The sequence below is a fragment of the Glycine max genome, chromosome 7, assembly GCF_000004515.6.
Source record: "Glycine max cultivar Williams 82 chromosome 7, Glycine_max_v4.0, whole genome shotgun sequence".
Taxonomy (NCBI): domain Eukaryota; kingdom Viridiplantae; phylum Streptophyta; class Magnoliopsida; order Fabales; family Fabaceae; genus Glycine; species Glycine max.
In genome coordinates, this window is record NC_038243.2 from 30,164,185 (window position 1) to 30,190,751 (window position 26,567).

The 26,567-nt window shown below is 34.2% G+C and overlaps 1 protein-coding gene across 1 annotated transcript in view; it reads left to right on the forward strand.

Annotated features, from left to right (window-relative positions):
• The first annotated feature begins 16,060 nt into the window (after positions 1-16,060).
• LOC102665504 (keratin, type II cytoskeletal 2 epidermal-like) overlaps positions 16,061-26,567 on the forward strand; it is a 47,239-nt gene continuing 36,732 nt past the window's right edge. Inside the window, exons 1-3 of the mRNA XM_026129120.1 lie at positions 16,061-16,129; positions 16,213-16,308; positions 16,395-16,454. Of these exons, the coding sequence (XP_025984905.1) occupies positions 16,061-16,129; positions 16,213-16,308; positions 16,395-16,454 (225 nt within the window). The remainder of the gene's footprint in view (positions 16,130-16,212; positions 16,309-16,394; positions 16,455-26,567) is intronic.

Consider the following 26,567-nt stretch of genomic DNA (forward strand, 5'->3'; position numbering starts at 1 on the left):
GAGCTTAAATCCTTGTGCTTTGTTGGTGCCTAAAATAGGTATTATGAGGCTCCGAATCCTTGTGATAGGTGGTATGATGAATGTGTTGAGTGGTGCAACCCTTTTTTGTAAAATCACCCATGCATCCAACATCATCATGATACACATACATAGGGACTCATTAGATAGGTTTGTTCTTATTTTTAATTTTAAAACAAACTTAGGTGCTCATATGGGACACCTTAGGTTTGTCATACTTTTCGATAGGAATAATCAACATGAAAATACAGAGAAAGGTATGTTTTATTGCATTACTTTCCTTAATTTTTAAATAAAGATAAAGGGGTTCTCATGGACCCTAAGAGAATAAAGGTCATTCCTGAGTGGCCCACTCCACCAAGTATAAGGAAAATTTGGGGCTTCTATGACTTAACAAACTTTTACAAATGGTTTGTCCTATATTTTTCTATACTTGTAGCACCACTCATTGAGTTGGTGAGTGATGCAATCCTCCCTAGGAAGGGACTAGTTACCAGAGCCATGAGCAAGAGGCTCCAAGAGGATTGGGCTAGAGCTACTAAAGAAGGCCCTAGCATTCTCATGAACCTCAGGGTAGATTTTTGAGCCCATGGGCCAAGGTTGGATCCACTTATCTTTGTACATATTAGATTAGGATTTCATTATTTTTGGTTCTTGTATTTAGGGTTCCATAATGTAGGTAGGGTACCCTAGAAATGTAGGATTTTCCAGCCCTTGTATTTTAGGGCACTTAGACTAGTTTTTGTATTACGGGTAGTTTTGTAATTTCACATGCATTAAGTGAATATTTGATGTGTGTGTTGGGAAATAAATTTAATTGAATTGGGAGAAGCCCAATCCAATTAAATTTTAGAGGGAGAGGTGAACATTTGCTTGCTACACCCCATTTCCACATCATATAGTCACACTTTGTGCATGTCTTTCATGCTTTACATGCCTTATGACACCTAAGCACACTTAGTGGAGAATCTTGGACTTGATCTTGGATTAGTGAATTTCTCCCTCCAATTTTGTGTGACACTTAGGCTATAAATAGAGGTCATGTGTGTGCATTTTTTCAACTTTGATCATTTGAGAATTAAACTTCAAAGTTCAGACCTCTTTTGAGGCACAAAATTTTGTGCTCCCTCTCTCTCTCTCCCTCCATTCATCTTCTCCTACCTTCAAGCCCTTATCCATGGCTTCCTATGGTGGTGAGCTTCTTCTTGACTCATCTTCTCCTTGAAGTGGCATCTCCAATCATCCTTCTTCCTTCTCCCTTCCGCTGCCATTGAACTTCAAGAAGCAAAGGACTCCATTGATGAAGAAGATCTAAGGCCTAGAAGCTCCACATGGAGCTACATCATTTGGTATCCGAGCATCTTCATCTAGGTGATGTTCTTTTGCTTCCTCAATCTTTTTGTTCGGCCAATTCACTTTAATTTATCTTATTCTCCATGTATATCGTCCATTGTCTTGTGGTTCGGTGCTTTTTAGAGTAGATTCAAAAAAATAAACCGATTAAATCTTAGATCTGCACTTGTTCTTGCATTTCTATGGTTCAAATTTTATAGATTTACTCTTGAATCATGTTTTTGTGTTGATTTTAGGTTCTATCATTTTTTAGTCATAATCTTCTTGTGCTGAACCTTTAGATCTCAATTTTCTTCCAAAATATTGATTAGAAAAAAACACAAAAATCTAAGTGTAAATCACTTAATCCATGTTGTCTTAGAGTCATGTTTAGTCATAATAATTGTCACATTATGTTCTATGTTTGTGTTCAATTTTTATTTTGTTGATTGAATTCTAGATACATTTGTTCATGTATTCTTGTCATTCTTAGCCTATCTTTTGAATTTTGAGTCTAATTCATGCATGTTATTTAGTTCATAACATGTTCTAAATCAATTCCTAGATGTAGTCTTGTTGTTGAACTTTTTTGTTTTCTATGTTTCCTATATGATGCCTATGAAGAAATTGAGTTATGGTGCTGAGTTGTGGCTGGATTTGTGGATCAAAATAAGTCTTAAGTTCTCTTGAATTATGTTATTCAAGATAATTGAGCATAAGCAAACACAAATTGTAACTATCCAAGCCTTAAGCAACATAAACACTACTCTTGATTTCTAGGTTGAAATCACTGGTGCGGGCAGCTTGAACATACGAACTTGTATAAATTACTGAGAATTGGTCACTATGAATTTTGAGCTGAAAGTTTTACTGAATTTTCTCACATCTGGAAAAAAATTATAAAAAAAGAACCAAGCGATTTGGATAAAAGGAAAAAATAAAAAAAAATCACACAAGTTGGCAGAAAAATCAGTGTCCGGGAAAAAAAAGTGAAAGGGAAGTGTGCTTGTTGTTTTGACACGAAATTTGTTCTCTAATTGGTGCCTATTTTATACAATCTTAGTTTTGAAATTTCAATTGAAAATTAGTGTGAAAACAAGTGCCAAAACTAGAGGTTTCTTAAGTCTTTTTGTTTTTTAGTTTTTTTTACTCTACTCTAGAGCCATTCTAAGTTTCTCTTTGAGTCCTAGCTTGCTTTTATGTGTTTTTCATTGCTTTAATTGTTGAATAATCCTTGAAAATTTCTATTTTTAAAACTCTATTGGTTTAGCTTTCATTTAATTTTTTTGGTCTTTGGTTATTGCTTGTCTCTTTGTTTCCTTGTTTGTGAGTTGCCATACAGGGAATTGGAAAGGAGGATTGGTGTCGTCCCTTGTAGAATATGAGTCAAGAAGCAAGGGGAAAACCACCTTAAGAGGTATTGGACTAAGAAGCACTACAAATTGAGTGAATCACCAAAGAGAGAAAAACCACCAAAATTGAGGACCTTTTTGTAATTTTATAATGACAATTTACTTACTTTCATTGCTTTCAAATTTTGTAACAAAAAGGCCTTTCATTAGAAGTAAGTTGGGAGCCTCCAATAGGTCACCCTACTTCCGTTTGTGTGTAATAATTTTAGGCAATTTTCCCTTAGGATTGTGAGTGTTTTGTTGGGAACCTTAAATGTGGTCATCCAAACACTTAGGATTCGTCTAGTTTGCATTTCTTGCTTACTTTCATAGCTTATTTCCTTTACCTTCCATTGTCAAACCGCCTAGATATCTTGTCTTTTACCAATTAGTTTTTACCTTATCTTTCATACCTCTTTTAGTGTTTATTTTGGCTAATTTCAATTTAGATAAAACATCAAATCATGTTCAACGCTTTTTAAGCAAAGATAATGATTCATGGTTATGGCATAGGAGAATTGCTCATATAAATATGGAATATTTAAATAAATTAATTTCTAAATATTTAGTAATCGGGTTACCAAAACTCAGATTTGAAAAAGATAGATTATGTGATGCATGTCAAAAAGGAAAACAAGTAAGTGTCTCTTTCAAATAAAAAATATATTGTTTCTACCACTCAACCCTTACAACTTTTGCACATAGATCTCTTTGGTCCTTTTAGAACCATGAGTTTTGGTGGAAATTATTATGCCCTTGTTATAGTTGATGATTATTCAAGATTCCCATGGACATTATTTCTTACTCACAAAAGAGATGTTTTTTATGCTTTTTAGAAACTTGTTACACTCATTCAAAACAAGAAAAATCTTAACATTGCATCCATTAGGAGTGATTATGGAGGAGAATTTGAAAATAAAGATTTTGAATTATTTTGTGATGAAAATGGTATTGAACACAATTTTTCTGCACCTAGAACCCCTCAACAAAATGGAGTAGTTGAGAGGAAAAATAGATCTTTAGAAGAAATGGCCATAACTTTGCTAAATGATACAAATCTTCCTAAGTATTTATGGGCTGAAGCTGTTAATACTACATGCTATATAATGAATAGAGCTTTAATTAGACCTATCTTAAAGAAAACACCATATGAATTGTACAAAGGAAGAAAACCAAACATTTCTCATCTTCATATTTTTGGATGCAAGTGTTTTGTGTTAAACAATGGGAAAGACAACTAAGGTAATTTTGATGCAAAATCAGATGAAGGTATATTCCTTGGCTATTCCTCAAATAGTAAAGCTTTTAGAATTTATAACAAAAGAACTATGATTATTGAAGGAAACACTTGATGATATTACAAATTCTTTAGAAGACATGCACATTCATGAGGAAGGGCACAAAGGAAAAGGAGATGGAAGTGATGAAGACTCTCAAATTGATGAAACTAAAACAAATACAGATCTTCCAAAAGAGTGGAGAACTTCAAGATACCATCCTCTTGATGATATCATCTGTGACATCTCAAAAGGGGTAACAACTCGACACTCTCTCAAAGATGCATGCAATAATATGACTTTTGTTTCTTTAATTGAACCTAAAAACTTAAATGAAGCCATAAATGATGAACATTGGATCATTGCTATGCAAGAAGAGTTGAATCAATTTGAAAGAAATCAAGTATGGGAATTATTTGATAAAGCTAATGATCATCCAGTTATAGGAACTAAATGGGTATTTAGAAAAAAATTGGATGAAGATGGAATAGTTATTAGAAATAAGGCTAGATTAGTGGCTAAAGGATATAATCAAGAAGAAGGAATAGATTATGAAGATACATATGCTCCAGTAGCCAGATTAGAAGCCATTAGAATTTTATTAGCCTTTGCATCCATAATGGATTTTAAACTTTATCAAATGGATGTTAAAAGTGCTTTTTAAATGGTTCTATTCAAGAAGAAGTGTATGTTAATCAACCTCCTGGTTTTGAAAATTTAGATATGCCCAATCATGTCTTTAAATTGAAAAAGGTTCTACATGGTTTAAAGCAAGCCCCTTGGACTTGGTATAAACGTTTAAGCAAATTTCTCTTAGAAAGGGGCTTCACTAGAGGAAAGGTTGATACCACACTTTTTATCAAAAGAAAAATGAATGATATTCTTTTAGTACAGATTTATGTTGATGAAATAATCTTTGGGTCTACTAATGATTATCTGTGCAAAGAATTCTCTCAAGATATGCAAAGTGAGTTTGAAATGTCCATGATGGGAGAGTTGAATTTCTTCCTTGGACTACAAATAAAACAAACAAAGAATGAAACAATTTATTAGTCAGTCAAAATATTACAAAAAACTGCTTAACAGGTTTGGGATGAAAAATGCTAAACAAATGGCCACTCCCATGAGCACTGCTTGCTATCTGGATAAAGATGAAACCGATCAATCAATAAACATAAAGAAATATAGAGGTATGATCAGATCTCTTCTTTATTTATTAGCAAGTAGACCTAATATAATGTTTAGCGTTTGTATGTGTGCAAGATATCAATCAAATTCCAAAGAATCTCACCTTAGTGCCGTTAAAAGAATAATGAGATATTTATTAGGCACTATAAATCTAGGGTTATGGTATCCTAAGAATTCCTCTTATAACTTAGTAGGATACTCTGTTTCTGATTTTGTTGGATGCAAAACTGATAAAAGAAGTACCAGTGGAACTTGCCACATTTTATTGGTTCTGCTCTAGAATCATGGCATAGTAAAAAGCAAAATAGTGTTGCATTATCAACTGCATAAGCGAAATATATTTCTGCTAGAAGTTTTTGTGCATAAATCCTTTGGATGAGACAACAACTTTCTAATTATGGCTTAAAACTTGATCATATACCTATCTGTTGTGACAATACTAGTGCAATCAATATGTCCAAAAATCTTATTCTGCACTCTAGAACAAAGCATATTGAAATAAGGCATCACTTCCTTCGAGACCATGTTCAAAAAGAGGATTACAAATTAGAATTTGTTTATTATGTGAATGATTGTTTATTTCTGGACATGTATGGATCTTTCTACTCCTTCTTTATGCTTTTGCGGTGCTTCCTTATTTTTGATGTTGCCAAAGGGGGACACAAATCTGTAAGGTACAGGGTATATCTTCTGAAAATATTTATTCTACTAAGCAATGATTGCAACTTTAAGGAGGAGTGATTGTATCGCAAAGAAATATTTTTTGTACATTCTTTCAAATGGTTGTCATCATCAAAAAGGGGAAGAATGTGAATGTATGTGTATGAAGGTTTTGATGATGCCAAGATGTAAGCAATACAGGATTGCTTCAAGTCAAAATTCAAGATCAAGAAAACAAGATCAATAGAAAGATAAGACTTAGTTTATTTTTGTTAAAAGAATCTCTTATTGGTTAAAAAAGTTTGGCCTCAAAAACATGATTTTCAAATGATTATAAAAAGTTTTAAAATATTTTATCATTGATAAAATAAGTATTTTTCCACTGGTAATCGATTACCAGGCATTGTAATCGATTATCAAAGACAGATTGCAAATTGGGTTCTCAAAAAGAAGTTTAAAATTTGAATTTTGAAAATTGTAATCAATTACCTATTAACTGTAATCGATTACCAGCAACGAAACTTCAAAAATTCAAATTGAAAAGTCATGACTCCTCAATGTATAACTGTGCAATCTATTTACTAAGAAGCTGTAATCGATTACCAGTGAGAGAAGTTTTGAAAAATATTCTGAAAAGTCACATGTCCTCAAAAGTTTTTGAAAAGTCACTAAGGACATATAAATATGTGACTTTTCTACGAAAATCTTCAGAGTTTTTCAGAACCTTATTGTCTTATTCTCTCATAAACAAATCATTGGCCAATGACTTGAAAATCAATTGAGTATTTTTCTAAGATCTTCAACTTGTATCATCTTCTCTAAAAGAGAGAAAAACTTTTGTACTTTCTGAAAAAAAAATTGTTGTGATCAAGAGACTGTTTGTCTCTTGAATTGTGAGAATCCTGAACACAAGGGAGAGAAATCCCTAGGTGGTTCAGAAGTTGTAAAAAAGTTTTAAAAAGATAGTGAAAATCTCAAGTGGGTTGCTTGAGGACTAGACGTAGGCACGGGAAGTGACCGAACCAGTATAAATCGAGTTTGCATTTCTCTCTTCCCTTATCTCAGTTATTTTATTGTAGTTTACTTTTTCTTGCGCATTTAAAAGATCATTATTAAATTGATTGCTTCTTCTTCTTCTTCTTCTTCTTCTGCATTCTGAGCCTATCACATATCATTTAAAAGGGGGTTAAAATTTGTTAGTGGGAAAATTTTAAAACTTAATTCACCCCCCTCCTCATAAGTTATAGAGGCCACTTGTCCAACACGTCGCACGCGGGGGGACGCCCTAATGTCCCTGCCACCACTCTTTCTTGCTCCCCCAAAAACAGAATGGGGGAGAATCATAGTAACCAGGATACGCTCCCCGGCAGGGGATGCAACAAAAGGCTGCACCCCCCCCCCCCCCTCGAGAAGTGCCTCCCCCAACACAACACAGAACCAAGTAATGCCTAAATTTATCAAAATCATAAACAACTTCCAAAAACTTTTTTTGTTGTGGTGTAGTTCTTTTAGGCATCATCAAGGGTTCTACTAGCATAGTAAATGGTATAAAACACCTTATCCTTTCTTGTCCCCAAAATTGCTCCATAGATATATCATTGGCATCACACACGAGCTCGAAAGGTAGTGACCAGTCAAAGGCTATCACCACAAGAACACTGTCTAGACTCTACTTAAGAATATTGAATGCCCATAGGTACTCCTCACAAAATGAAAAGTTTACATCCTTAGCCAATAAATCATTAAGGGGTTTGCCTATTTTTTAGAAGTCCTTAAGGAACCTCCTACAGAATCCAGCATGCCCCAAAAATCTCCAAACAACTCGCACATAATTTGGTGGTGGTAATTTTGCAATCACCTCCACCTTGGCAGGATCAACCTCTATGTCAACATGGGACAACTTATGCCCCAATACAATTCACTCTTTCACCATGAATTGGAAATTCTCCTAGTTCAAGACCAACTTTGTATCCTTGCACCTTTCAAGATCACATTCAAGTTATGCAAGCATGTGTGAAAACAAGTTCCAAATAGAAAAATCATCAATGAATGTTTTAAAACACAACTTAATTAAATAAGAAAAAAAAATACACATCATGCATATTTGAAAAGTAGCAGGGACATTACAAAGTCCAAATGGCATCTACCTATATGAAAAAGTTTCATAGGGACATGTGAAAGTGGTTTTTTTCTTGGTTCCTCTTAGCATCTTGAATTTGCAAATAGCAAGAATATCCATCTAAACAACAATAAAAAGCTTTTATCGCTAACTTCTCAAGCATTTGGTCAATAAAAGGAAGGGGAAAGGGGTCTTTCTGGGTGGCTTCATTGAGTTTTCTATAGTTAACACACATTCATCACCAGGTTGTCTTTCTCATAGCTATGAGCTCATTGTGCTCATTTTCCATCACAATAGTGTCCCTCTTCTTAGGGACACATTGAATAGAACTAACCCAAGGACTATCAAAGGTAGGATTGACAATACCTACATCCAGCAGCTTAATTACCTTTTCGTTGACCACTTCTATCATGTTAGGATTAAGCCTCCTCTGGCGTAACTGTTTGGGTGGAAACCCCTTTTCAGTATTTATTCTATGAGCAAAGGGTGGGGTCTAAACCATTTATTTCATGAATGATCCACCCAAAGGCTTCCTTGTTTTCCCTTAGAACCCACAACAGTTTCTCCTCCTTAGTTTCATGTAAACCTACAACAATCACAACTAGAATAGAAGATGGTAGGTTAAGTAAAACATGTTTGAGGACATCATCTACAACCTTTGGAGGAGAATCTTCCTTCTCCTCAGAGTCCTCTTGCTTCTAGTCATCACAACTTTGGCATCCTTCCTCTTTGAATTGGTTCAGGCTATGAAGGGAGGTTGCACAACTTCCCATGTGACAAGAGAGATTGTATGTTGGTCAATTGAGACTCTACCTACTTCATTCTCTTATCATTTTGGGTTGAGACCTATGCATTCCCTGATTTTTCCTGAAGCCTTGTCCTTGATTGAAATTGTTGGGGTATTGATTATAATAATTGTTCCTTCCCTCAACAAAGTTGATCTCATCCATGCATAATCCCATATCTATCACAGGATGGGAAAGGAGGTACGACGATGGGGACTTAAGCTTTAGCTCTCATGAGTGTCTCAATCTTCAGTGATAGAGCTTGCATCTGCTTTCCTAATTTAGTTATGGATTCATCTTTCTGCACCTAGTTGACACCTCTCTTCGTAATCGTCCTATCCCTTAAGTTATTGTAGGGGTTAGAACACATGTCTTCAATGATTTTGATGATATATGTAAGGGCTTTAACATGAGATTGCCATAACAAGCAACATCTAAACTTGTCCTATTATGTGAGGACATTCCACCATAGAAAATATCAACCAACCTTTGTTGAGAAAAGCCATGGTGAGGACAACTTTTGATCATCTCTTGCAATTTTTCCTAAGCTTTAGGTAGACTTTTTTGCTCCATCTGCAAAAAGTTTCCAATGTCCCTAATGTATTGATTTGTCTTCATGGAAGAGAAATACCTCTTTAAGAAGACACTTATTCCATGTAGTGATTCCATTCTTTGGTAGTGCATATAGCCAATCTCATGCCTTCTGATCGAGGCCGTACCCGAATCAAATAAACATTAAAATGTAGTAACTAGGAAGTGATCCTAGGTCGTTTCCCAACGAGCAATGATACCCCAAATGTTCATAACAAATAGTAGGAAAATAGTAACGAATGGGAGGGGGGGGTTGTTTGCTTTTGTAAATTAAACAGTGAATAAATGTGAATTAGAAAATATCAGAATTTAAAACACGTTGCTTTCCCTTGATTCACAAGCAAATCTCTTATCCTAGGTTACGAGAGTTTATACTTATTTAGTTCAACCACTTAATCCAACCCTAAATTAAATTACTAAGCGAAATTCAACATAAGGCATTCATTATGTGATTAAGCATCACACACACCAATTACTCATAAACGATCATTAAGCATGAACGTAAATTAAGCGCAGAGACAATTAATCAAGCACTAAGCATGCATGAATTAATAGCAACAAATTCAGAGTAATTAGTGAAGAGGAAAAAAAACTGAATAGAATTTAACAATAATAATAGAACCTCAAAGAGAACTGTGCTTGATCCTCAAGAGAAAACAACGCTGGGGACTTAGCCTTCCATTAATCAATAGAGAACGAAATTTTATTGCTAAAACGAAAAGTAAAAGCTGGAATTGCAAAATGAAAATAATGTCTAAAAGAAGAAAAACCTAGAACTGAAAAACGAAAATAGGAGAAAGAGAAGAGAGAGGAGAGGGCCTAAACTAGAACCTTGGTGTTGTTATATAATTTTCCAGCCCCAAAGCTTACAAATCTGTTTTAAATCCAAGCCCATAAATAAAATAAAATCAAATCTAGATAAGATAAGATAAGATCTAGATGAAATAATATCTAGATGAGATCAAATCTAAATAATATCTAGATAAGATAAAGTCTAGATAAGATAAAATTTTGTAGAATAAAATAGTCTGCCCTCTTCAAGTCCAAGCCCAATTCTAGATTCAAGCCCAATGCTTCATTAATTCCTGAAATTAAATTAAAAACATCAAATTAGCTGAATGGGCCCAAATAATAAAACTGTCTAATTAATTTGACAATTAAGATTAATCAGTACTTAAAATGGTGCAAAAAGGGTTAAGAAATAGGAGAAAATAATGGCACATCACCTTCCCATTGAGAGAAAAAGGAAAGGCATAAAGTTTCATGCATTCTATCGATACACAATTTTGTTTCACCATGTTGGTCAACTTGATCAACTTCCTCAGGTGCTGCATAGGGTCTTCATGGGCAGCACCACTAAATAGGTTGTTATCCAACATCTGTTAGAACCCGTGCTTGAAGTCAAATATTACTCCTTCAAGCAACTCGGGGAGTTGGATGGTATTGATTTCCCCTAAGGTAGGGTGAGGTAGTCTATAAGGGTTTAAGCTAGATCAACTGCCATTGCTCTTTCTCTCTCTCCATGGAGTTATGAATGAAGTTTTCGTATTAGCATGTTAATATCAAGTTTGTATTGTAGTGGAGGATTTTGAGACCTGGTTTTTGTAACGACCCGCCTCGTCATTACGATATCACTAACTATAAAATGTGACATTTCAATTTTAAGTGAAAGCTCCATTAATTTGATTATGAAAATGATGGTAAATGTTTTGCAATATACATTCATCAAACAACGAACAAATGTTAGAACATAATTCAGTTTTGACATATATCTAAACCTGGGATTTACATGCCCAATCAAAAAGAGTTAAGGAACCAACTAAGGAAGAGTTGATAACAAAACACAACTCTTCCCCAAAATAAATTCCAATGTTATCATGTCGGCTTGGCGACTCCAACAAAAGACTTCTCTCCAAGTCACCTATTGCTACTTATCTGCTCCGACGAATGAAAGTTCAAGATCATCATAGGCACTAACCACACGGTACAAAAATTGCAAGGGTGAGTTTATTATAAAAGATCAACAAACACCAAATGATAATGATTAGCAAGAAAGCAATAACAATAACCACAATTATTCTCAATAATCCATCAGTTCAACATACACTTAACAAACTAGTCATCAACTTTTCTATAATTCAAATCAATTATGCTCAGAATGATGCATGAACCTGACTCAACTCTAAAATGCAATGTGGTACCATTCATCAAGAAATAGCCTAAGTGTGTCTGCATGACACTCTCACTTAGGAAAAATAGGCAGTAAGTGTTGAGGTCACCTTGTCGTGCAGAAGTAACTTCCCCCTATGGTGATCAACCTGAGTCTCAAGGAAGTTCCAAACCGAGTGAGATGCCCCCAAGTACAAGTATTTTTCCTCATGAAAAACTATGAGCACTATTTGACAAAGTTTATACTATTTTCATGCAATATGAAGTATGAAACATGAGCATAATCAATGCACTGACCATGGATAGTAAAAGATTCTAAGTCATCCCCTTCTTTTTCCAGGGATGCTTAAAACTCTTTAAACACTCTGTTTCCCCCTCCAGGGATATCCAACATGGTCACTGCACCCCCCATGTACATACACAACATACATCATCATAATGACATCATCAACATCAACATCATCTAATCTCAATATCATCATCAACATCAGCATCATCTCATCTTAACATTATCATCAGTATTAAAATCATCTCATCTCAATATCATTATCAACATCATCTCATCTCAACATTATCATCAACATTAATATCATCTTAGCTCAATATCATCATCAACATCACAAGCAATCACATTCCACAAACATACATATAAATTCATGCATGGGATTCACATTCCCCAAGTCTTCAGGCAACATAAACCTCATACAACAACAATCCATAATATCATGAGACTAATATTTTAAGGAAAATTCTAAATTAAACAGGAGAACTATGGTTTTCAAGACAAACTCTTATGCCCATTTAAAATTTAATAAATAAGTAAATAGAAGAATAAATATAAATTTTGGGCAGAGTATCCTCTGTAATTACTTTTCCCAAAAATTCCAATCATTACAACAAAAACATTATTGACAATTTCAATCATCAATAACAAATATATCACATCTCATTAGTTAAAAACACAATTTTTCTTGAAAACCAACATGCACAAGGACAAACATACATTCCTATAATTGGGCTCCTTAACCCCAACTACGGTATCAAAAGTTGTTAACAAACAATAAACTCCACTCAGCTATCTATATCTCTTTGTTAGTTCCTTACGGTGTTGTTCTAAGATCTCTTAGATTCACGTCCATTCGTCCAAACGCAAAGCTCTATATACCAAATCGAAGATAATTTAGTGTAGATTTCAAAGATAAGGTTAATATCAACTTTGGGGGTCAAATACCCATTCAATTTTAAAAAGGGCTAAAGGGGTGTTTTGAGATCCACATCAAAGAGACGTCATTTTGAAATTCTGATCACACCACTGTGACAAGGGTTTAGTGAAGGTTACAAAAACAAAGTCTGTTTTATAAAAAGGCAACTTTTACAACGTCTCATTTTCAAGGATTTTTCAAAGGAAGTGTAAAAATATCCAATAATGGTACTCAAGTCACAAGAGATGCAAAGATATGCTCAAACTAACTAGGATAAGGCTTAGAAATCATAGTTACCTCGAAGAAATCATGAAGGGAGGATTGGAGGCTCTTTTCTCTATCGAATCCTCGAGTTGAGTTTTGAAGGTTTTGCTTCGATTAAAGTATTACTTTCTGTGCGGTGATCTTACGGTAAGCAATGACAACTCATGGCGGTCACCGGTGGTCGGTGGCGGTGAAGGAGGAGGTTGGGGGTGTTGGGTGAGGGTTTGGGTAAGAAGATGGAAGCAAAATGGTTGTTTTACGCTGCTCGCCTGGGCGAATTTTGCTCCAACAAATTTTATTGCTTTGGTGAAAATATTATAGCTCTACTCTAGATTATACTTTCAAAATCCCAACGGTCACAACGTGAAGACTTAGGTTGGAAGCCTAAAGTTTAAATTTGAAGGCGATCCAATGGTAAACAGATCTAGGATCATAGTTTTACCAAAATAGGTTTAGGTAAAACTTGAAATCTCATAATTTCAACCTAAGTCAATAAGACTCCGCATAAATCAACATTCACACCTATCAAATCACACATGGCTAATTCACATAATACCTCAACTCATCCAAATTAATCAAGTAATCAAATAACACAAGAAATACATCAAACATCTATTTTCAGTTATCGAAATTTCAGGGTGTTACAATTTTCATAATAAAAAGAAAAGGGGGAGATCAATGCAATAAAAATAAAGCAAAAAGAAATAGCATAAAATTAAATAATTAATGAAATAATTTCTACAAACAAAAACTACCCGGTTCAACAAAATTAAACTACTCAATAATTTTTGCAATTGGTCCTTAACAACGGTGCTAGAAACTTGATGTGTAAAAATAGTGTTCATACAAGGGCAAGTGTACCCTCCGTAGTAGTAACCGTGGATTAAAAATCCAATTATCAAACCTTAGAGACCAGTTGTATTCCCAAATAGTCAAAATTATTAAACTAAATAGTTGAGATAATTAAAAGAAGATTGAAATATTTTTTGTGGTTTTTAAAAGAAAAACAAATAAAAATTGGAGATGAGAGATTTAAGTGATATTAAAAGTGACCAAGGATTATAATTCACTAGTATCAATTTTCTCCCCAATTGTAGTTCTAATGATGTTCCTTCTATAGTGAATTACCGATTCCCAAAGTCAACTAATGCCTATGATCAAGGTCTGATGTTGTTCTTTGCCTTAAATCGATACTCCAATGATCATGGATACATCATTTTAAGTCAAAGGATATAATTAAGTCTAGGGATGATCATTAAGGATTAATTAATCTATCATAGATTGCCTAAATAGTTTGATCATACAATTTGGTGCAAAACATTCTCTATCTAGGTCTACCAAACATACGCAAATGATCACCATATTACATTTGATTAAGCATAAGAATGATCAATTCCCAATTAAATAATAATAATAATAAGGAAGAAAATTAATTAACATAATACACAAAGGAATTCCATTAAGAACAAAGAAAGGGATACAAATGAACAATTACATCATAACCCCCAAACTAGAGTTACTAGCAGCTCATAATCAAAGCAAACTAGAAATCCTATAAGAAATTAGCATAGACAAACCACAATGGAAGAATGATGATCATGGTCCACCCTCACGGTGTTGCCTACCCTTTACAACCCTTAAAACCCTAAAAAAAAGCTCTTTAATTCGTAAAAGTAACAGAGTTACTTTTACAGACTCTAGCCCTTTTATTCATAGCTTCCTAAGAAAACAAACTCATTTGAGGAACACTACGACCATGCTGAAATCCACCATGACTCTAGTCGAAAACTATGATGCTAAAGCATAGTAAGTTCACTACGGCTGTCACCAAAAGGAAGATGTTGTTTATAAAGGGTCGTCATCATATTACCATGGCCATCATGTTCACCACGATCATGCTAGATGTACTACGATCATGGTCAAGTGACAAAATCTTCAAATCTTCAGGTAAAAGTGCTAATTCCACTCTTTTCACTTAATTAAATGGTGATGCTTCTGCAAGACAAAACTAGCATCCAAACATGAGTTCTGCCAAGAAAATACATGCAAATGGCACAAAAACTCACAAAATATCACCGCAAAAATGGTTTATCCTCAACAAGAAATACAAGTGGCGAATTATTGTTTCTATGGAGGTAGAATTAGATTGAGTTGTTCGATGTTTGCTTAGGTGAAGGGTTCCTGGGAAATAAAGATACCATAAAAGGTGAAACTTTTCCTATGACTATTGTTAATATATACTAACCATGTGTTTTTGGTAGATAAACGAGTGTTATGGGAGAGGCTAAAGGTGTTGAAAGCTTCAATGGTGATGGCCCATGGTGTTTAATAGGAGATTTTCATGTTGTTAGAGATAAGGAAGAAAAAAGAGGAGCAAAGGGTGTTTTGATTAATGATTCAACAGAGATAAAGGAATTTAATAGTTTCATTGATGATATGAATCTATTTGATATTCCTTTGTTAGGAAAACATTTTACTTGGTTTAGCTCCTCAAGAAATGCAGTGAGTCATATTGATATGTCTTGTGAGTCCATAATGTTTATCTCTATGGCTGAATTTAACTCAATATGTGTTTGATAGGTCTATTTCATATCATTTCCCCTTGGTAGTGAAGGACGTGAACTTTGATTTGGGCCTAAAACCTTTTTCAGTCCTTCATTGTTGGTTTTCTCATCCATCATTCACACCTTTTGTTCATGAATCACTCTCAGTGGTTAAGGTGGATGGTTGGACGACATTTGTTCTCAAGGAAAAGTTAAAAAGATTAAAAATGGAGTTTAAAAAATGAAATGTGGATTTGTTTGGGGATGTGGAGAGTAAAATAACAAGTGTGATAAAAACAAATTGGAGACTTGGATACTTAGGAAGAGGTGTGACCATTCTCAGGGCAGAAGGGGGAAAATCTAGTGGATGAATTGAGGAAGAAGCCTGATATTAACATCAAAGGCGCAATTAACAGGTTCTATTCAAATATACAAATCATGGCATCCTTTAGTTGGTAATTGTTGTTACATATACAGCAAAAATGGTTGTCATATATATGCTATTTTTTTTAACTAGTGCAATGAAGACAATAACCAGTTCTTTTGAAGGCATGTCTAATCAAGGTGCACCTCGGTGGGTTGAACCCAAGGTAATCAGTACTTGTTTGTAATGAACCGTTTGTACATCTTTAAGTGTTGAATGTTAAGTAACCATTAAAAATGTTATATGTAGACTAATGTGCAAAGTGGAGGATTTGAGTGCGGATATTATGTCATGCACTGGATGTGGTACATCGTGACTGCCGGTTTGAAGGATGACTGGCACAAGGTAAACATAATGCATGGAGTTACAATTGTAACTTTGGTCAATATTTGTTAAGTTACTAATAATTTTATCTAATGTTAATTTTGTAGTGGTTTTCTGATGGCTCATCGTTAGACGTGGAGGCCATCACAACAGTTCGACAGAAATGGGCAACTTACTTTTTATCTTTTAGGAAAAGCAGTTGTTAAATTTGATTTGTATTATGTACAAGTACATTTTTCCTGTGGTTTCATCAAAGAATTAGAACAATTATGGCTACAACTTTGTATTTTGGATACATTAGAGGATCATTAATTCAAAAAAGGGTATTCAATTTGCATGGACTTATATATGTAGGATGCATGTCATTTGATGCTATTGTTCAGATTTCATTTGATGCTATTATTTAATTTGCATGGTCTGATTTAATTTATAGGTACCAGAGATCAATGTAAAAAAAACGCATCAATAAAACGAAGAAAATAAAAAAAAATTAGACATACAAAGATGGTTCCCGAAAACGTCGTAAAATGACAACATAATGTAGACCTACAAAGACGGTTCCCATAACCATCGTAAATTGGCATAACATACAAAGACGTTTCCCATATAACGTCTTAGTATGCAATCTTGACATGTCATCTAAGACGGTCATAAAAACCGTCAAAGACGGTCATCAAAACCGTCTTAAAATGTAAATTATGATTATTACAATTAAGACGGTTTTCCAATAACCGTCGTAGACGATGCGCACCTACTAAGACGATCATCGTAACCATCTTCATATCCCAAAATTATATGTATACTTTAAGACGGTTATAGAAGAAATGTTGTAATATTTAGCACATACTAAGACGGTTATAGCTAACCGTCGTAGTATTCAAAACTTACAACGACGGTTCCCATAATCGTCGTAAAATAGCTTATATATTTTACGACGTTGGCATTAACGATGGTTGAAAACCGTCGTGACATGGGCATAAGAACCGACTTAAAATCCAATTTTTCTAGTAGTGTTTCAAGGAGACAACAATTGTTAATGCATCAAAATTATAGAGTAAAGTCGTTGAAAGAATGAGATGAAAACTCAAAATTCTTCCAAAATGTGGTAAATTGGTAAAGAAGATCAAATGCTATGAAAGGGGTCAACATTGATGGCACATAGGTAGATGAATCAAGGATAGTTAAATAGGAAGTAAAGAGGTTTTCTAAATCCAAGTACAAGGAACAAAGGGGTAAAGCTATTTCACTTGAAGGTCTCCCCTTCGAGGCAATTGATCAAAGTGATAATTCTATATCGGTGGCCAAATTCTTAAAGGATGAAGTGAAGCAAACTGTTTGGGAATGCAATGAAAATAAATGCCCAGGCCTTGATGGTTATAATTTTTATTTCACTAAAGCTTGTTGGGATGTTTTGAGGGAAGATATCGTGAAGGTAATGAAGGAATTTCATAGAAATTGTGTTCTACCTAAGGGTGCAAATGAAAATTTCTTGACACTCATTCCTGAGGTAGAGAATTCGATTGGATCGAATGAGTTTAGACCCATTTCTCTTGTGGGTTGTCTATACAAAATTGTAGCTAAAATACTTTCTATTTGCCTTAGGAAAGTGTTGCACAAGGTCATTCATGAGTGACAATTGGCTTTCCTTGAAGGTAGAAATATGTTAGATGGAGTGGTTATAGCAAATGTGTCGAACATGGATTTCCTAAATAAAAGGGTGCATTGAGACCTTTACTATGTCGGTTCTTGTGAATGGGAGTCCAACTCAGGAGTTCAAAAACGAGACGGGCTTGGTGGTCTTGTAAGGAATGCGATGGCAAAGGGGATTTAATTTGTTGGGGTGTACAATGGGTGAGGAGGGTGTGCATATTGTTTCTCTACAATTCGTGAATGACATGTTATTTAGGGAATCAAATGTGAGAAATGCCTTTACTTGGAAAACAATTTTAAGATGCTTTGAAATGTTGTTGAGGCTTAAAGTGATTTTTCATAAGAGTAAGTTGGTGGGTGTAGGGGTATCAAAGGAACATGTGCAAAGGTTTGCCTGCATAGTAAAGTGTCAGTTGATGGAAATTTTCTTTGTGTACTTAGGAATTTCTGTGTGGGTTAACTTTAAGGGAAAGTTGACATGGAAACCGGTGTTGGATAAAATAATAAAGAAGCATGCTTCGTGGAAACATCATTTCTTATCCTTTGGTGGACGAATTTGTTTGCTAAAATCAGTGTTATCATCTCTCCCGTTATTCTTCTTTCACTTTATAAAGCGCCAAAAAAGGTCATTAAGGATATTACAAAGTTTCAAATGAGGTGCTTACGGGGGGCAAAGGAAGATTAGAAAAAATTATATTGGGTAAGTTGGCAACAAATATGCCTTCCAAAGGAGTGTAGGGGGTTGGGGATCATGGATCTTGGATCTTGGATGCTTTAATAAGGCCTTAGTATCTAAAGGGATGTGGAGATATGTAAATGAACAAGACTCTCTATGGGTTAGGATTCTAAAAGGAAGAACACGGCAATGGGAGGATCTCTTGAGAAACCCATCCATTCACCATGGTGGTAGGACATACATGAAGTGTCCTCCAATGGTTAGCAACAAGAATGGTTTTGGAAATCTTTGAAGAGAAAGGCGGGTGATGGAGGTAATACCTCTTTTTGGAAAGATTTATGGCTAGGTAAGAGGTGTTAAAGCACAAATATAGTAGATTGTTTGTTGCTTCTCAATAGTTGGATTGCTGTATAAATGATGTGGGGAGGTGGGATTGATCATTGTGGGTGTGGGATTTACATTGGGTAGTGGAATAAAGCAAAAGTGAAGGGGTTCCACTACTCATCAAACGTTAGATCGGTTCTACAAAAAAAGTTGTGAGATTGGTTACGGGAAGTTTATCTTATTCTTGATATCATGATTTCTTTTATGGAGGAAAACAGGTGGCAGGGGTTTCGTTGGATATGAATGTTGGAGAAATCTCTATTGGGGGTAATATTACGCGGGGTATGTTGGTAACTGAATGGCATTCTACTAACTCAAAGCGAATTGGGTGATACTCAATTAGTGGTTATTGTGGTTTTATGCTTGAGGATTTTGTGGGGAGTTGAGTTTCATGCAGTTTTTAAACTTCATTATACGTAAGTGATTTTAAAGTGTGGATATACAACATAATTGCAAGCATCAACCTTAGGAGGCAATTTGGTGGACCTGTATGCTGACACCGAATGCAGGATGAGAGTAATGCTGAAATCAAGGGGAGGGGAAAGTTTCGATTGGGTCATGTTGGGACACAACTTTTAAGTTTACTGATGTTTACTCGTTTTAGGAAAGATGGTTAGTTTTTATGAGGCTATATGGCTGCTGGGGACGGATGGTTTTTTGAGGTTAGTAGCTATTTATGTTATGTTTGATATAAATGTCTCCTAACCAGGTAAAGCTTTTCGTTTTTTGGTTCCTTTGTATATGGGTTTTGGTACCCTTGTACCATCATTAATATATTGTCTTGGCTAATTAAAAAAATCATGTGTATTATTTTTTTATGTTTGTATATAACCTAGGCATTACAATCACAAAAACTGGAAACTAATGACAGTCAATATATTCATAATTCAAAGATAATAAAACCTTAATTGCACTTTTAGTCATTCAAGTATTATAATTGTGCCATATTTTTCAAATTTCAATTACTTCAATTATGCAAAATTGTGTCCTCTGAGTTTCAAAATTAAGCAATTTTGGTCCTTTGGTTAGTCTTTCATTAAGTATTTAATATATTTTTCTGACATATAACAATGAATAATGACATATCGATAGTCAATTTATTGCCTAACACATGTTGATATATTTTTTAAATTTAAAATTTCAAAATTAAAATTATTTTCAAGAAATAAAAATAGAAAATAATTTCTTGAACTAAACGGCCCTAAGAGTGTGTAGTGAAAAATGTCTACAATTTTTTTTTTAAGAATTATTATAAGGTGTTATGAATACTTAAAATCTTCTGGAGGGTTATACTTGTTTTGTAGTTAAAGCTTGGTGTTCCGGACCCAACAATAACATTGTTGTTGACTCTCCATGAAAAAGGTGTAAGTGTTATGAAATTTATGATGTGTTGATGATGTATATGGTGGAATTAATCATGTATTCATGCTTATGTCCTTGTTGTTAAGAGCATGTATTGAGTCTAAGACTAGTGTTGGAAGGTTAGTGGAGGTACAAACTTGTATCCTTGAAAATATTTGGATGTGTGATTTCACAAGGTCCTTACAAACGTCAGTCATGCACTCCATCATCACCACCAATCCGCACGTACCAACATCAATTCACCTTCTCCGAAACAACGCTATCACAGTTTTTGTAGCAGTTCTCAAAGCTTAGCCACATCTCCATGACCTTGTTCTCAAATCTAAAAGTTTATAATAAGTACGTTTTACATTATGGCAGATACGAGTTGGTCTCTCACCCTAGTCTCCTTTATAAGTTAAAATTAACTTATTCAACTCAACATTTAGAGAACTTGGATGAAAGTGCTTCTATAAAAGTTAGATACAGTTAAAAAAAAAAAAAACTCAAATCATTTTACCTTCTTATTATTTTTCTCTTCTAAATACTTGTGAAGAAGTTTTTATTATTTTTGTACAGAACTTATGAAAAACTTTATTCAAGCAATGTCTTAGGCATAAAAATAAATAAAAAGAATATTTTAAAAATTGTAAAATATAGTGATTGTCGATATATATTGTCTTTGAAAACAACCTTGTTTTTAATAGATAAATAAAGAACACCACTCTTAACCATTAGTAATATATTTAACATTTATTAGTAGATTTACCATGAAATTACTAAGAAACATATATTTTAACAAATAAAATATCTACCTTAACGTTTAGTCAAGGAATAGCTATTTTTTTTTCTTGATGTTTTTTCTTAGAAATTGTTGAGAAAGGTCTAATTTTTTAATTAAAGAATAAGTTAAATTTTATGCCTGGTTACTTTAACCACAAAGGTAGAAAACCCTTTCTTAATAGTTTTAAATTCCTAACATTGATACTCACTGGGGTCGACTTAGCATTAGAGAGTTTGAGTAATATACATGAAGTCATATATAATCTAATATCAATATTGTCAATGTACATAAAGAAAATGGCAATGTTAATTTCCTTCCCTTTCTTAATGGTTACTTTTTTAAAAATATAATTTTGGTTCTCATAAATTTATGATTTTGAACTTTTAAAATTTTATTGAAATATTTAGTTTTCTTTATTTTAAAAATTCAGGATTTTGGTTAATGTGCCATATTATTAACAAATTGTTGTAATTAATAAAATTATTAAATTAATTATTAATTAATTATAAATTATTAATAATTTAAAAACTTTTATCAAAGATTCTTGAACCCACCGCTTCCCCTCAATCTCAATCACAATTCACAACCCAACCCTTCTTCCCCCTCAATCCCAGCCACGAAGGCAAGAACTACGCCATTCTCCAACCACTATTCTCCTCAATTTTTTATGATAACAATTATTTGAACCATGCCAGACTCGACAGGGTTATCGACCACCGCGTTGAGAAGCTCCTTTTCGAAAACCTTATTTGGTCTTCATTTTCTACCCATGGGGAGAAGTTTAGGCCCTTGCAAACTTGAATGACGACACGTTTGAGTTTGGCCAGAAGCAACGACGACCGGATCGGACATGAGGGACCCAAAAAATGGGGCAGGTGAACTCCTTGGGAACTTGGTTTGGGTCCATCTTGGAGGGTTGGGATTTGGGAGGATGAATAGTGGAAAGATCTGCTTGTCGTTGTCACCCTTGTATTATAAATGGTAATTGTTGTGTAATGGATTTGATTGTTATTGCGGGCCGGGAATAATAATATTATAATGAAGGAAGTTGTGTGAGGTTGTTGTTGTTGTTGCACACACGTTGGGGTTGGACTGGATCTGAGGGATTTCTTATTTCTCAAGACAATTGAGACTTTGAGATTGCAAGTGAGCGACTAGTCTTCCTATCATTGTGAATCGTTGCCGAGGATGATGTCTCTGCCTCCACACGGAGGGGGACGATGTCGTGGAAGAGACCGCTAGCGGCAACGACTCGAAGGGACTGTGACTGTTATTTATCAATAAATCTTTGATTATTTTTTAATAATTAATGGTTTTTAGTTAATTTATTATTAACTAAATAATTCTACTAATTATAATTATTTGTAAGTAATCAAGCATATTAACAAAAATCTTGAGTTTTTAAAATGAGGAAGACTAAATGTTTTAATTAAATTTTAAGGGGACAAAAATCACATATTGATAAAATTTGGAGGACTAAAATTACATTTTAATCTCTCTTTTTTAACAATTATTAATGGTCACTTAGATAATGATTAAAATTGTAAATATATAACAATATTTTGTAACTTCTATAAAGTCTCTTACACAATTATGTCTTGGATAAAAAAGAGATAGACGACATGTGATGTACTTGTTGTATCTACCTAGGAATTTTTCGTTTGCTTGGCAGGTAAGGTTGGTTAATTCCTAGTGATGTAGCTCCCTTTGGAGCTTGTAGGCCTTGGATCTTCTTCATCAATGGAGTCCTTTGCTTCTTGAAGATCATTGGCAGCAGAATGGAGAAGGAAGAAAGATGATTGGAGATGCCACTTCAAGGAGAAGATGAGTCAAGAAGAAGCTCACCATCATAGGAAGTCATGGATAAGAGCTTGAAAGAAGGAGAAGATGAGTGGAGGGAGAGGAAGAGAAGGAGCACGAAATTTTGTGCCTCGATTGAGGTCTGAACTTTGAAGTGTAATTCTCAAATGATGAAAGTTGAAAAAATGCACACACATGACCTCTATTTATAGCCTAAGTGTCACACAAAATTGGAGGGAAATTTGAATTTCAATTCAAATTTCACTTGAATTTGTGGAGCCAAATTTTGGAGCCAAAATTTCACTAATTATGATTAGTGAATTTCAGTTATGGTTCAACCCACTAATCCAAGATCAATTTCAAGATTCTCTACTATGTGTGCTTAGGTTGTTGGATCGAGTGGCCTCGGAATAATTAAGAAGGGGGGTTGAATTAATTATTAACGAACCTTTACTAATTAAAAGTCTACCCTTCTTAGGCTTTTACTAAAATGTTAAGAAAGTAAAGAACAGAAATAAAAACTTAACCAAAAGTAAAAGCGATAATTAAAGTGCACAGTAGAAATTAAAGAGTGTAGGGAAGAAGAAGACAAACACAAGAGTTTTATACTGGTTCAGCAATAACCTGTGCCTACATCCAGTCCCCAAGCGATCTGTGGTCCTTGAGATTTCTTTTCAACCTTGTAAAATCCTTTACAAGCAAAGATCCACAAGGAATGCACCCTCCCTTGTTCTCTTTGAACAACCTAGTGGATGTACCCTCCATTAGAACTGATCCACAAGAGATGTACCCTCTCTTGTTCTCAGTTACAACAACCCAAGTAGATGTACCCTCTACTTGTACCACAAAGGATGTATCCTCCAATGTGTTAAGACAAAGTTCTCAGGCGGTTAGTCCTTTGAAACTTTGTGAATGGGGAAACAAAACAATTCTTAGGCGGTAAGTCCTTTGAAATCTTTTATTTATGGGAAAGGGAAGAATCAAAAGAATTCTCAGACTGTGTCGTTTTGAATTCTTTGACAAGGGAGAAGGGAGACACAAAAGAATTCAGGCGATTAGTCCTTTGTTCTTTTGGAAAAGGGAGAAGAGAGACACAAAAAGAATTCAGGCGGTTAGTCCTTGGCAAATTCTTTTTGGCAAAGGGAGAAGGGAATGAAAAAGACGAATAACACACTTTTGTTTTCAAGGTTTAGAAAACCAGAAAACTTTAGAAAGCTTTTGGCAAAGGAAGAAGAAGAAGAAGATGTTCAAAGAGATTCAAAGATTGTAAAGGATTGTAATAATTGTTATGAATGAATCTAAAATGCAAGTCAAGGTCTTGCTTTTATAGATTCTTCATGTCTGGTCAAGAAAACCATTTGAAGAGTTATAACCTTTTGAAAAACTTGAAAACCATTGGAAGAGTTACATCTTTAGATTTTTATTCAAAACTTATCACTGGTAATCGATTACCAAATCATTGTAATCAATTACACAAAGCATTTTTGTGAAAGGATGTGACTCTTCACAATTGAATTTGAATTTCAACGTTCAAACACACTGGTAATCGATTACCAAAATCTTGTAATCGATTACACCATTTTGAAATTAATTGGAACGTTGTAAATTCAATTTGAAAGCTTTTGAAAACAAACTTTGCTACTGGTAATCGATTACAGTAAACTGGTAATCGATTACCAGAAAGTAAAAACTCTTTGGTAAAAGCTTTTGTGAAAACTTCATGTGCTACTCAATGTTTTGAAAAAAAAATTTAGTACTTATCTTGATTGAGTCTTTTCTTGATTCTTGAATCTTCAACTTGATTATTCTTGATTCTTGATTCTTGAAACTTGATTCTTGAATCTTGAAATCAAATTTCTCATGATTCTTGAAGTGTTCTTGACTCAATCTTGAACTCATTCTCTTGGGCTTTTTGTCATCATCTTTGTTATCATCAAAACTCCTTGAATCAATCTTGATTCATCATCATGAAGCTTGCTTCTACAATCAAAACCTACAAAACCATGAATGAATCTTTCATATTTAAACAAAAACATTAGTAAATGTACAATATATATAAACCAACTAGATTTAAGGGAAGTTTATAAGAAAACTATTACAAAAGAAAGATAAGTGCTAACATTTTAATCCAAAAAATAATTGAAATATGACACTTATCAACTTGGCACCCTATTAAGGGTGTAAGTTGTAGTCTTTAAGGCTTCTCCCCAAAGTGACTCTGGCAAAAAAGAATGACTAATCATATTTCTCACCATATCTTTAAGAGTTTGCTTTCTTCGTTCTTCTACACCATTCGTGCTAGGTTTTCCAAACATAGTGTATTGCCAAACAATTCCACACACTTTGAGTAAAAGCACAAAAAGTCCTGAACGTTGTTCTCCTAATTTGTCATATCTTCCATAGTACTCACCACCACAGTTAGATTTGACAACCTTAATTTTCTTTTCAAGTGGACGTTCAACTTCGGCCTTAAATGTCTTTAAAATGTCTAAGGATTGAAACTTCAGCTGTATGAAATATAGGTAACCATATCTAGTGTAGTCATTTGTGAACATAATGAAATATTGTTGTCCATTCAAGAATTAGTAGGGAAAACACCACAAATATTTGTATGCATTAGTTTTAAGACATCATTAGCTCTTTCGGCACCTAATTTTCTCATGACTGTTCATTTTCCATTTATGCATTCAACACAAACCTCAAAGTTTGATAAATCTAAGGGAATCATCTAACACAAGTCTCTGAATTCTATGTTTAGAGATATGGCCTAAACACTTGTGCCATAAGGTGGTTGAGTTCTCATTTAATTTTTGTTTTGTACCATGTGCGCTCATTTGCAATATTTCATTATAGGAGCTAACAACATGAAGCATGTAAAGATTATCAATTAAAGAACCAAAATCAACCATATTTGAATTTTGGCAGAGACTAACTTTATTATTTCCAAATGAACAAGAAAATCCAAATTTGTTCAAACTAGCTAGAAATAGAAATCAAGTTCCATCTAAAAGACAGTACAACAAAAATCTCAAATAAATCCAAATAAAGTCCAATCTTCAACTACAATCTGAAAGTTCCATTAGCCTATATTGTAACCTTTATGCCTTCACCCATAAAGATGAATCTTTCATCATCAATTGGGGTCATCTCCATAGGAAACCTTGCAAAGATATACTTATGTGAGTAGTAACACCAGAATCCACCCACCACCAAGTATCCTTAGATAGAAAATCCAAATTAACTTCAAAATAAACTAAAGTAAGAAATTTACCTTTCTTTACACGCCAAGTGGCATACTTGGGACACTCTTTCTTCATGTGTCCAAAATTCTTGTAGAAGTAGCAAGTAAATTTCTAAACCTTCTTTTGTTTTGTTTGCTAAGAAGACCCCTTCCACAACATCATTAATCTTCCTCCTTTTCTTATTCGGAGAGGTCGAAGTCAAGTGAGCACTCTTAGTCCTATCTCTCTACAGCCTCTTTTCCTTTTGCACACAGAGTGATATAAGTTTGAGGGACCATTTGTCTTTCTAAGTATTATAACTCACTTTGAATTGCGCAAAGTGTGCAAGAAGTGAGATGAAAATCAAGTGTACAAGCAAGTATTCACCAAGCTCTAACCTGAGGACTTGAGTTTTGATGCAAGA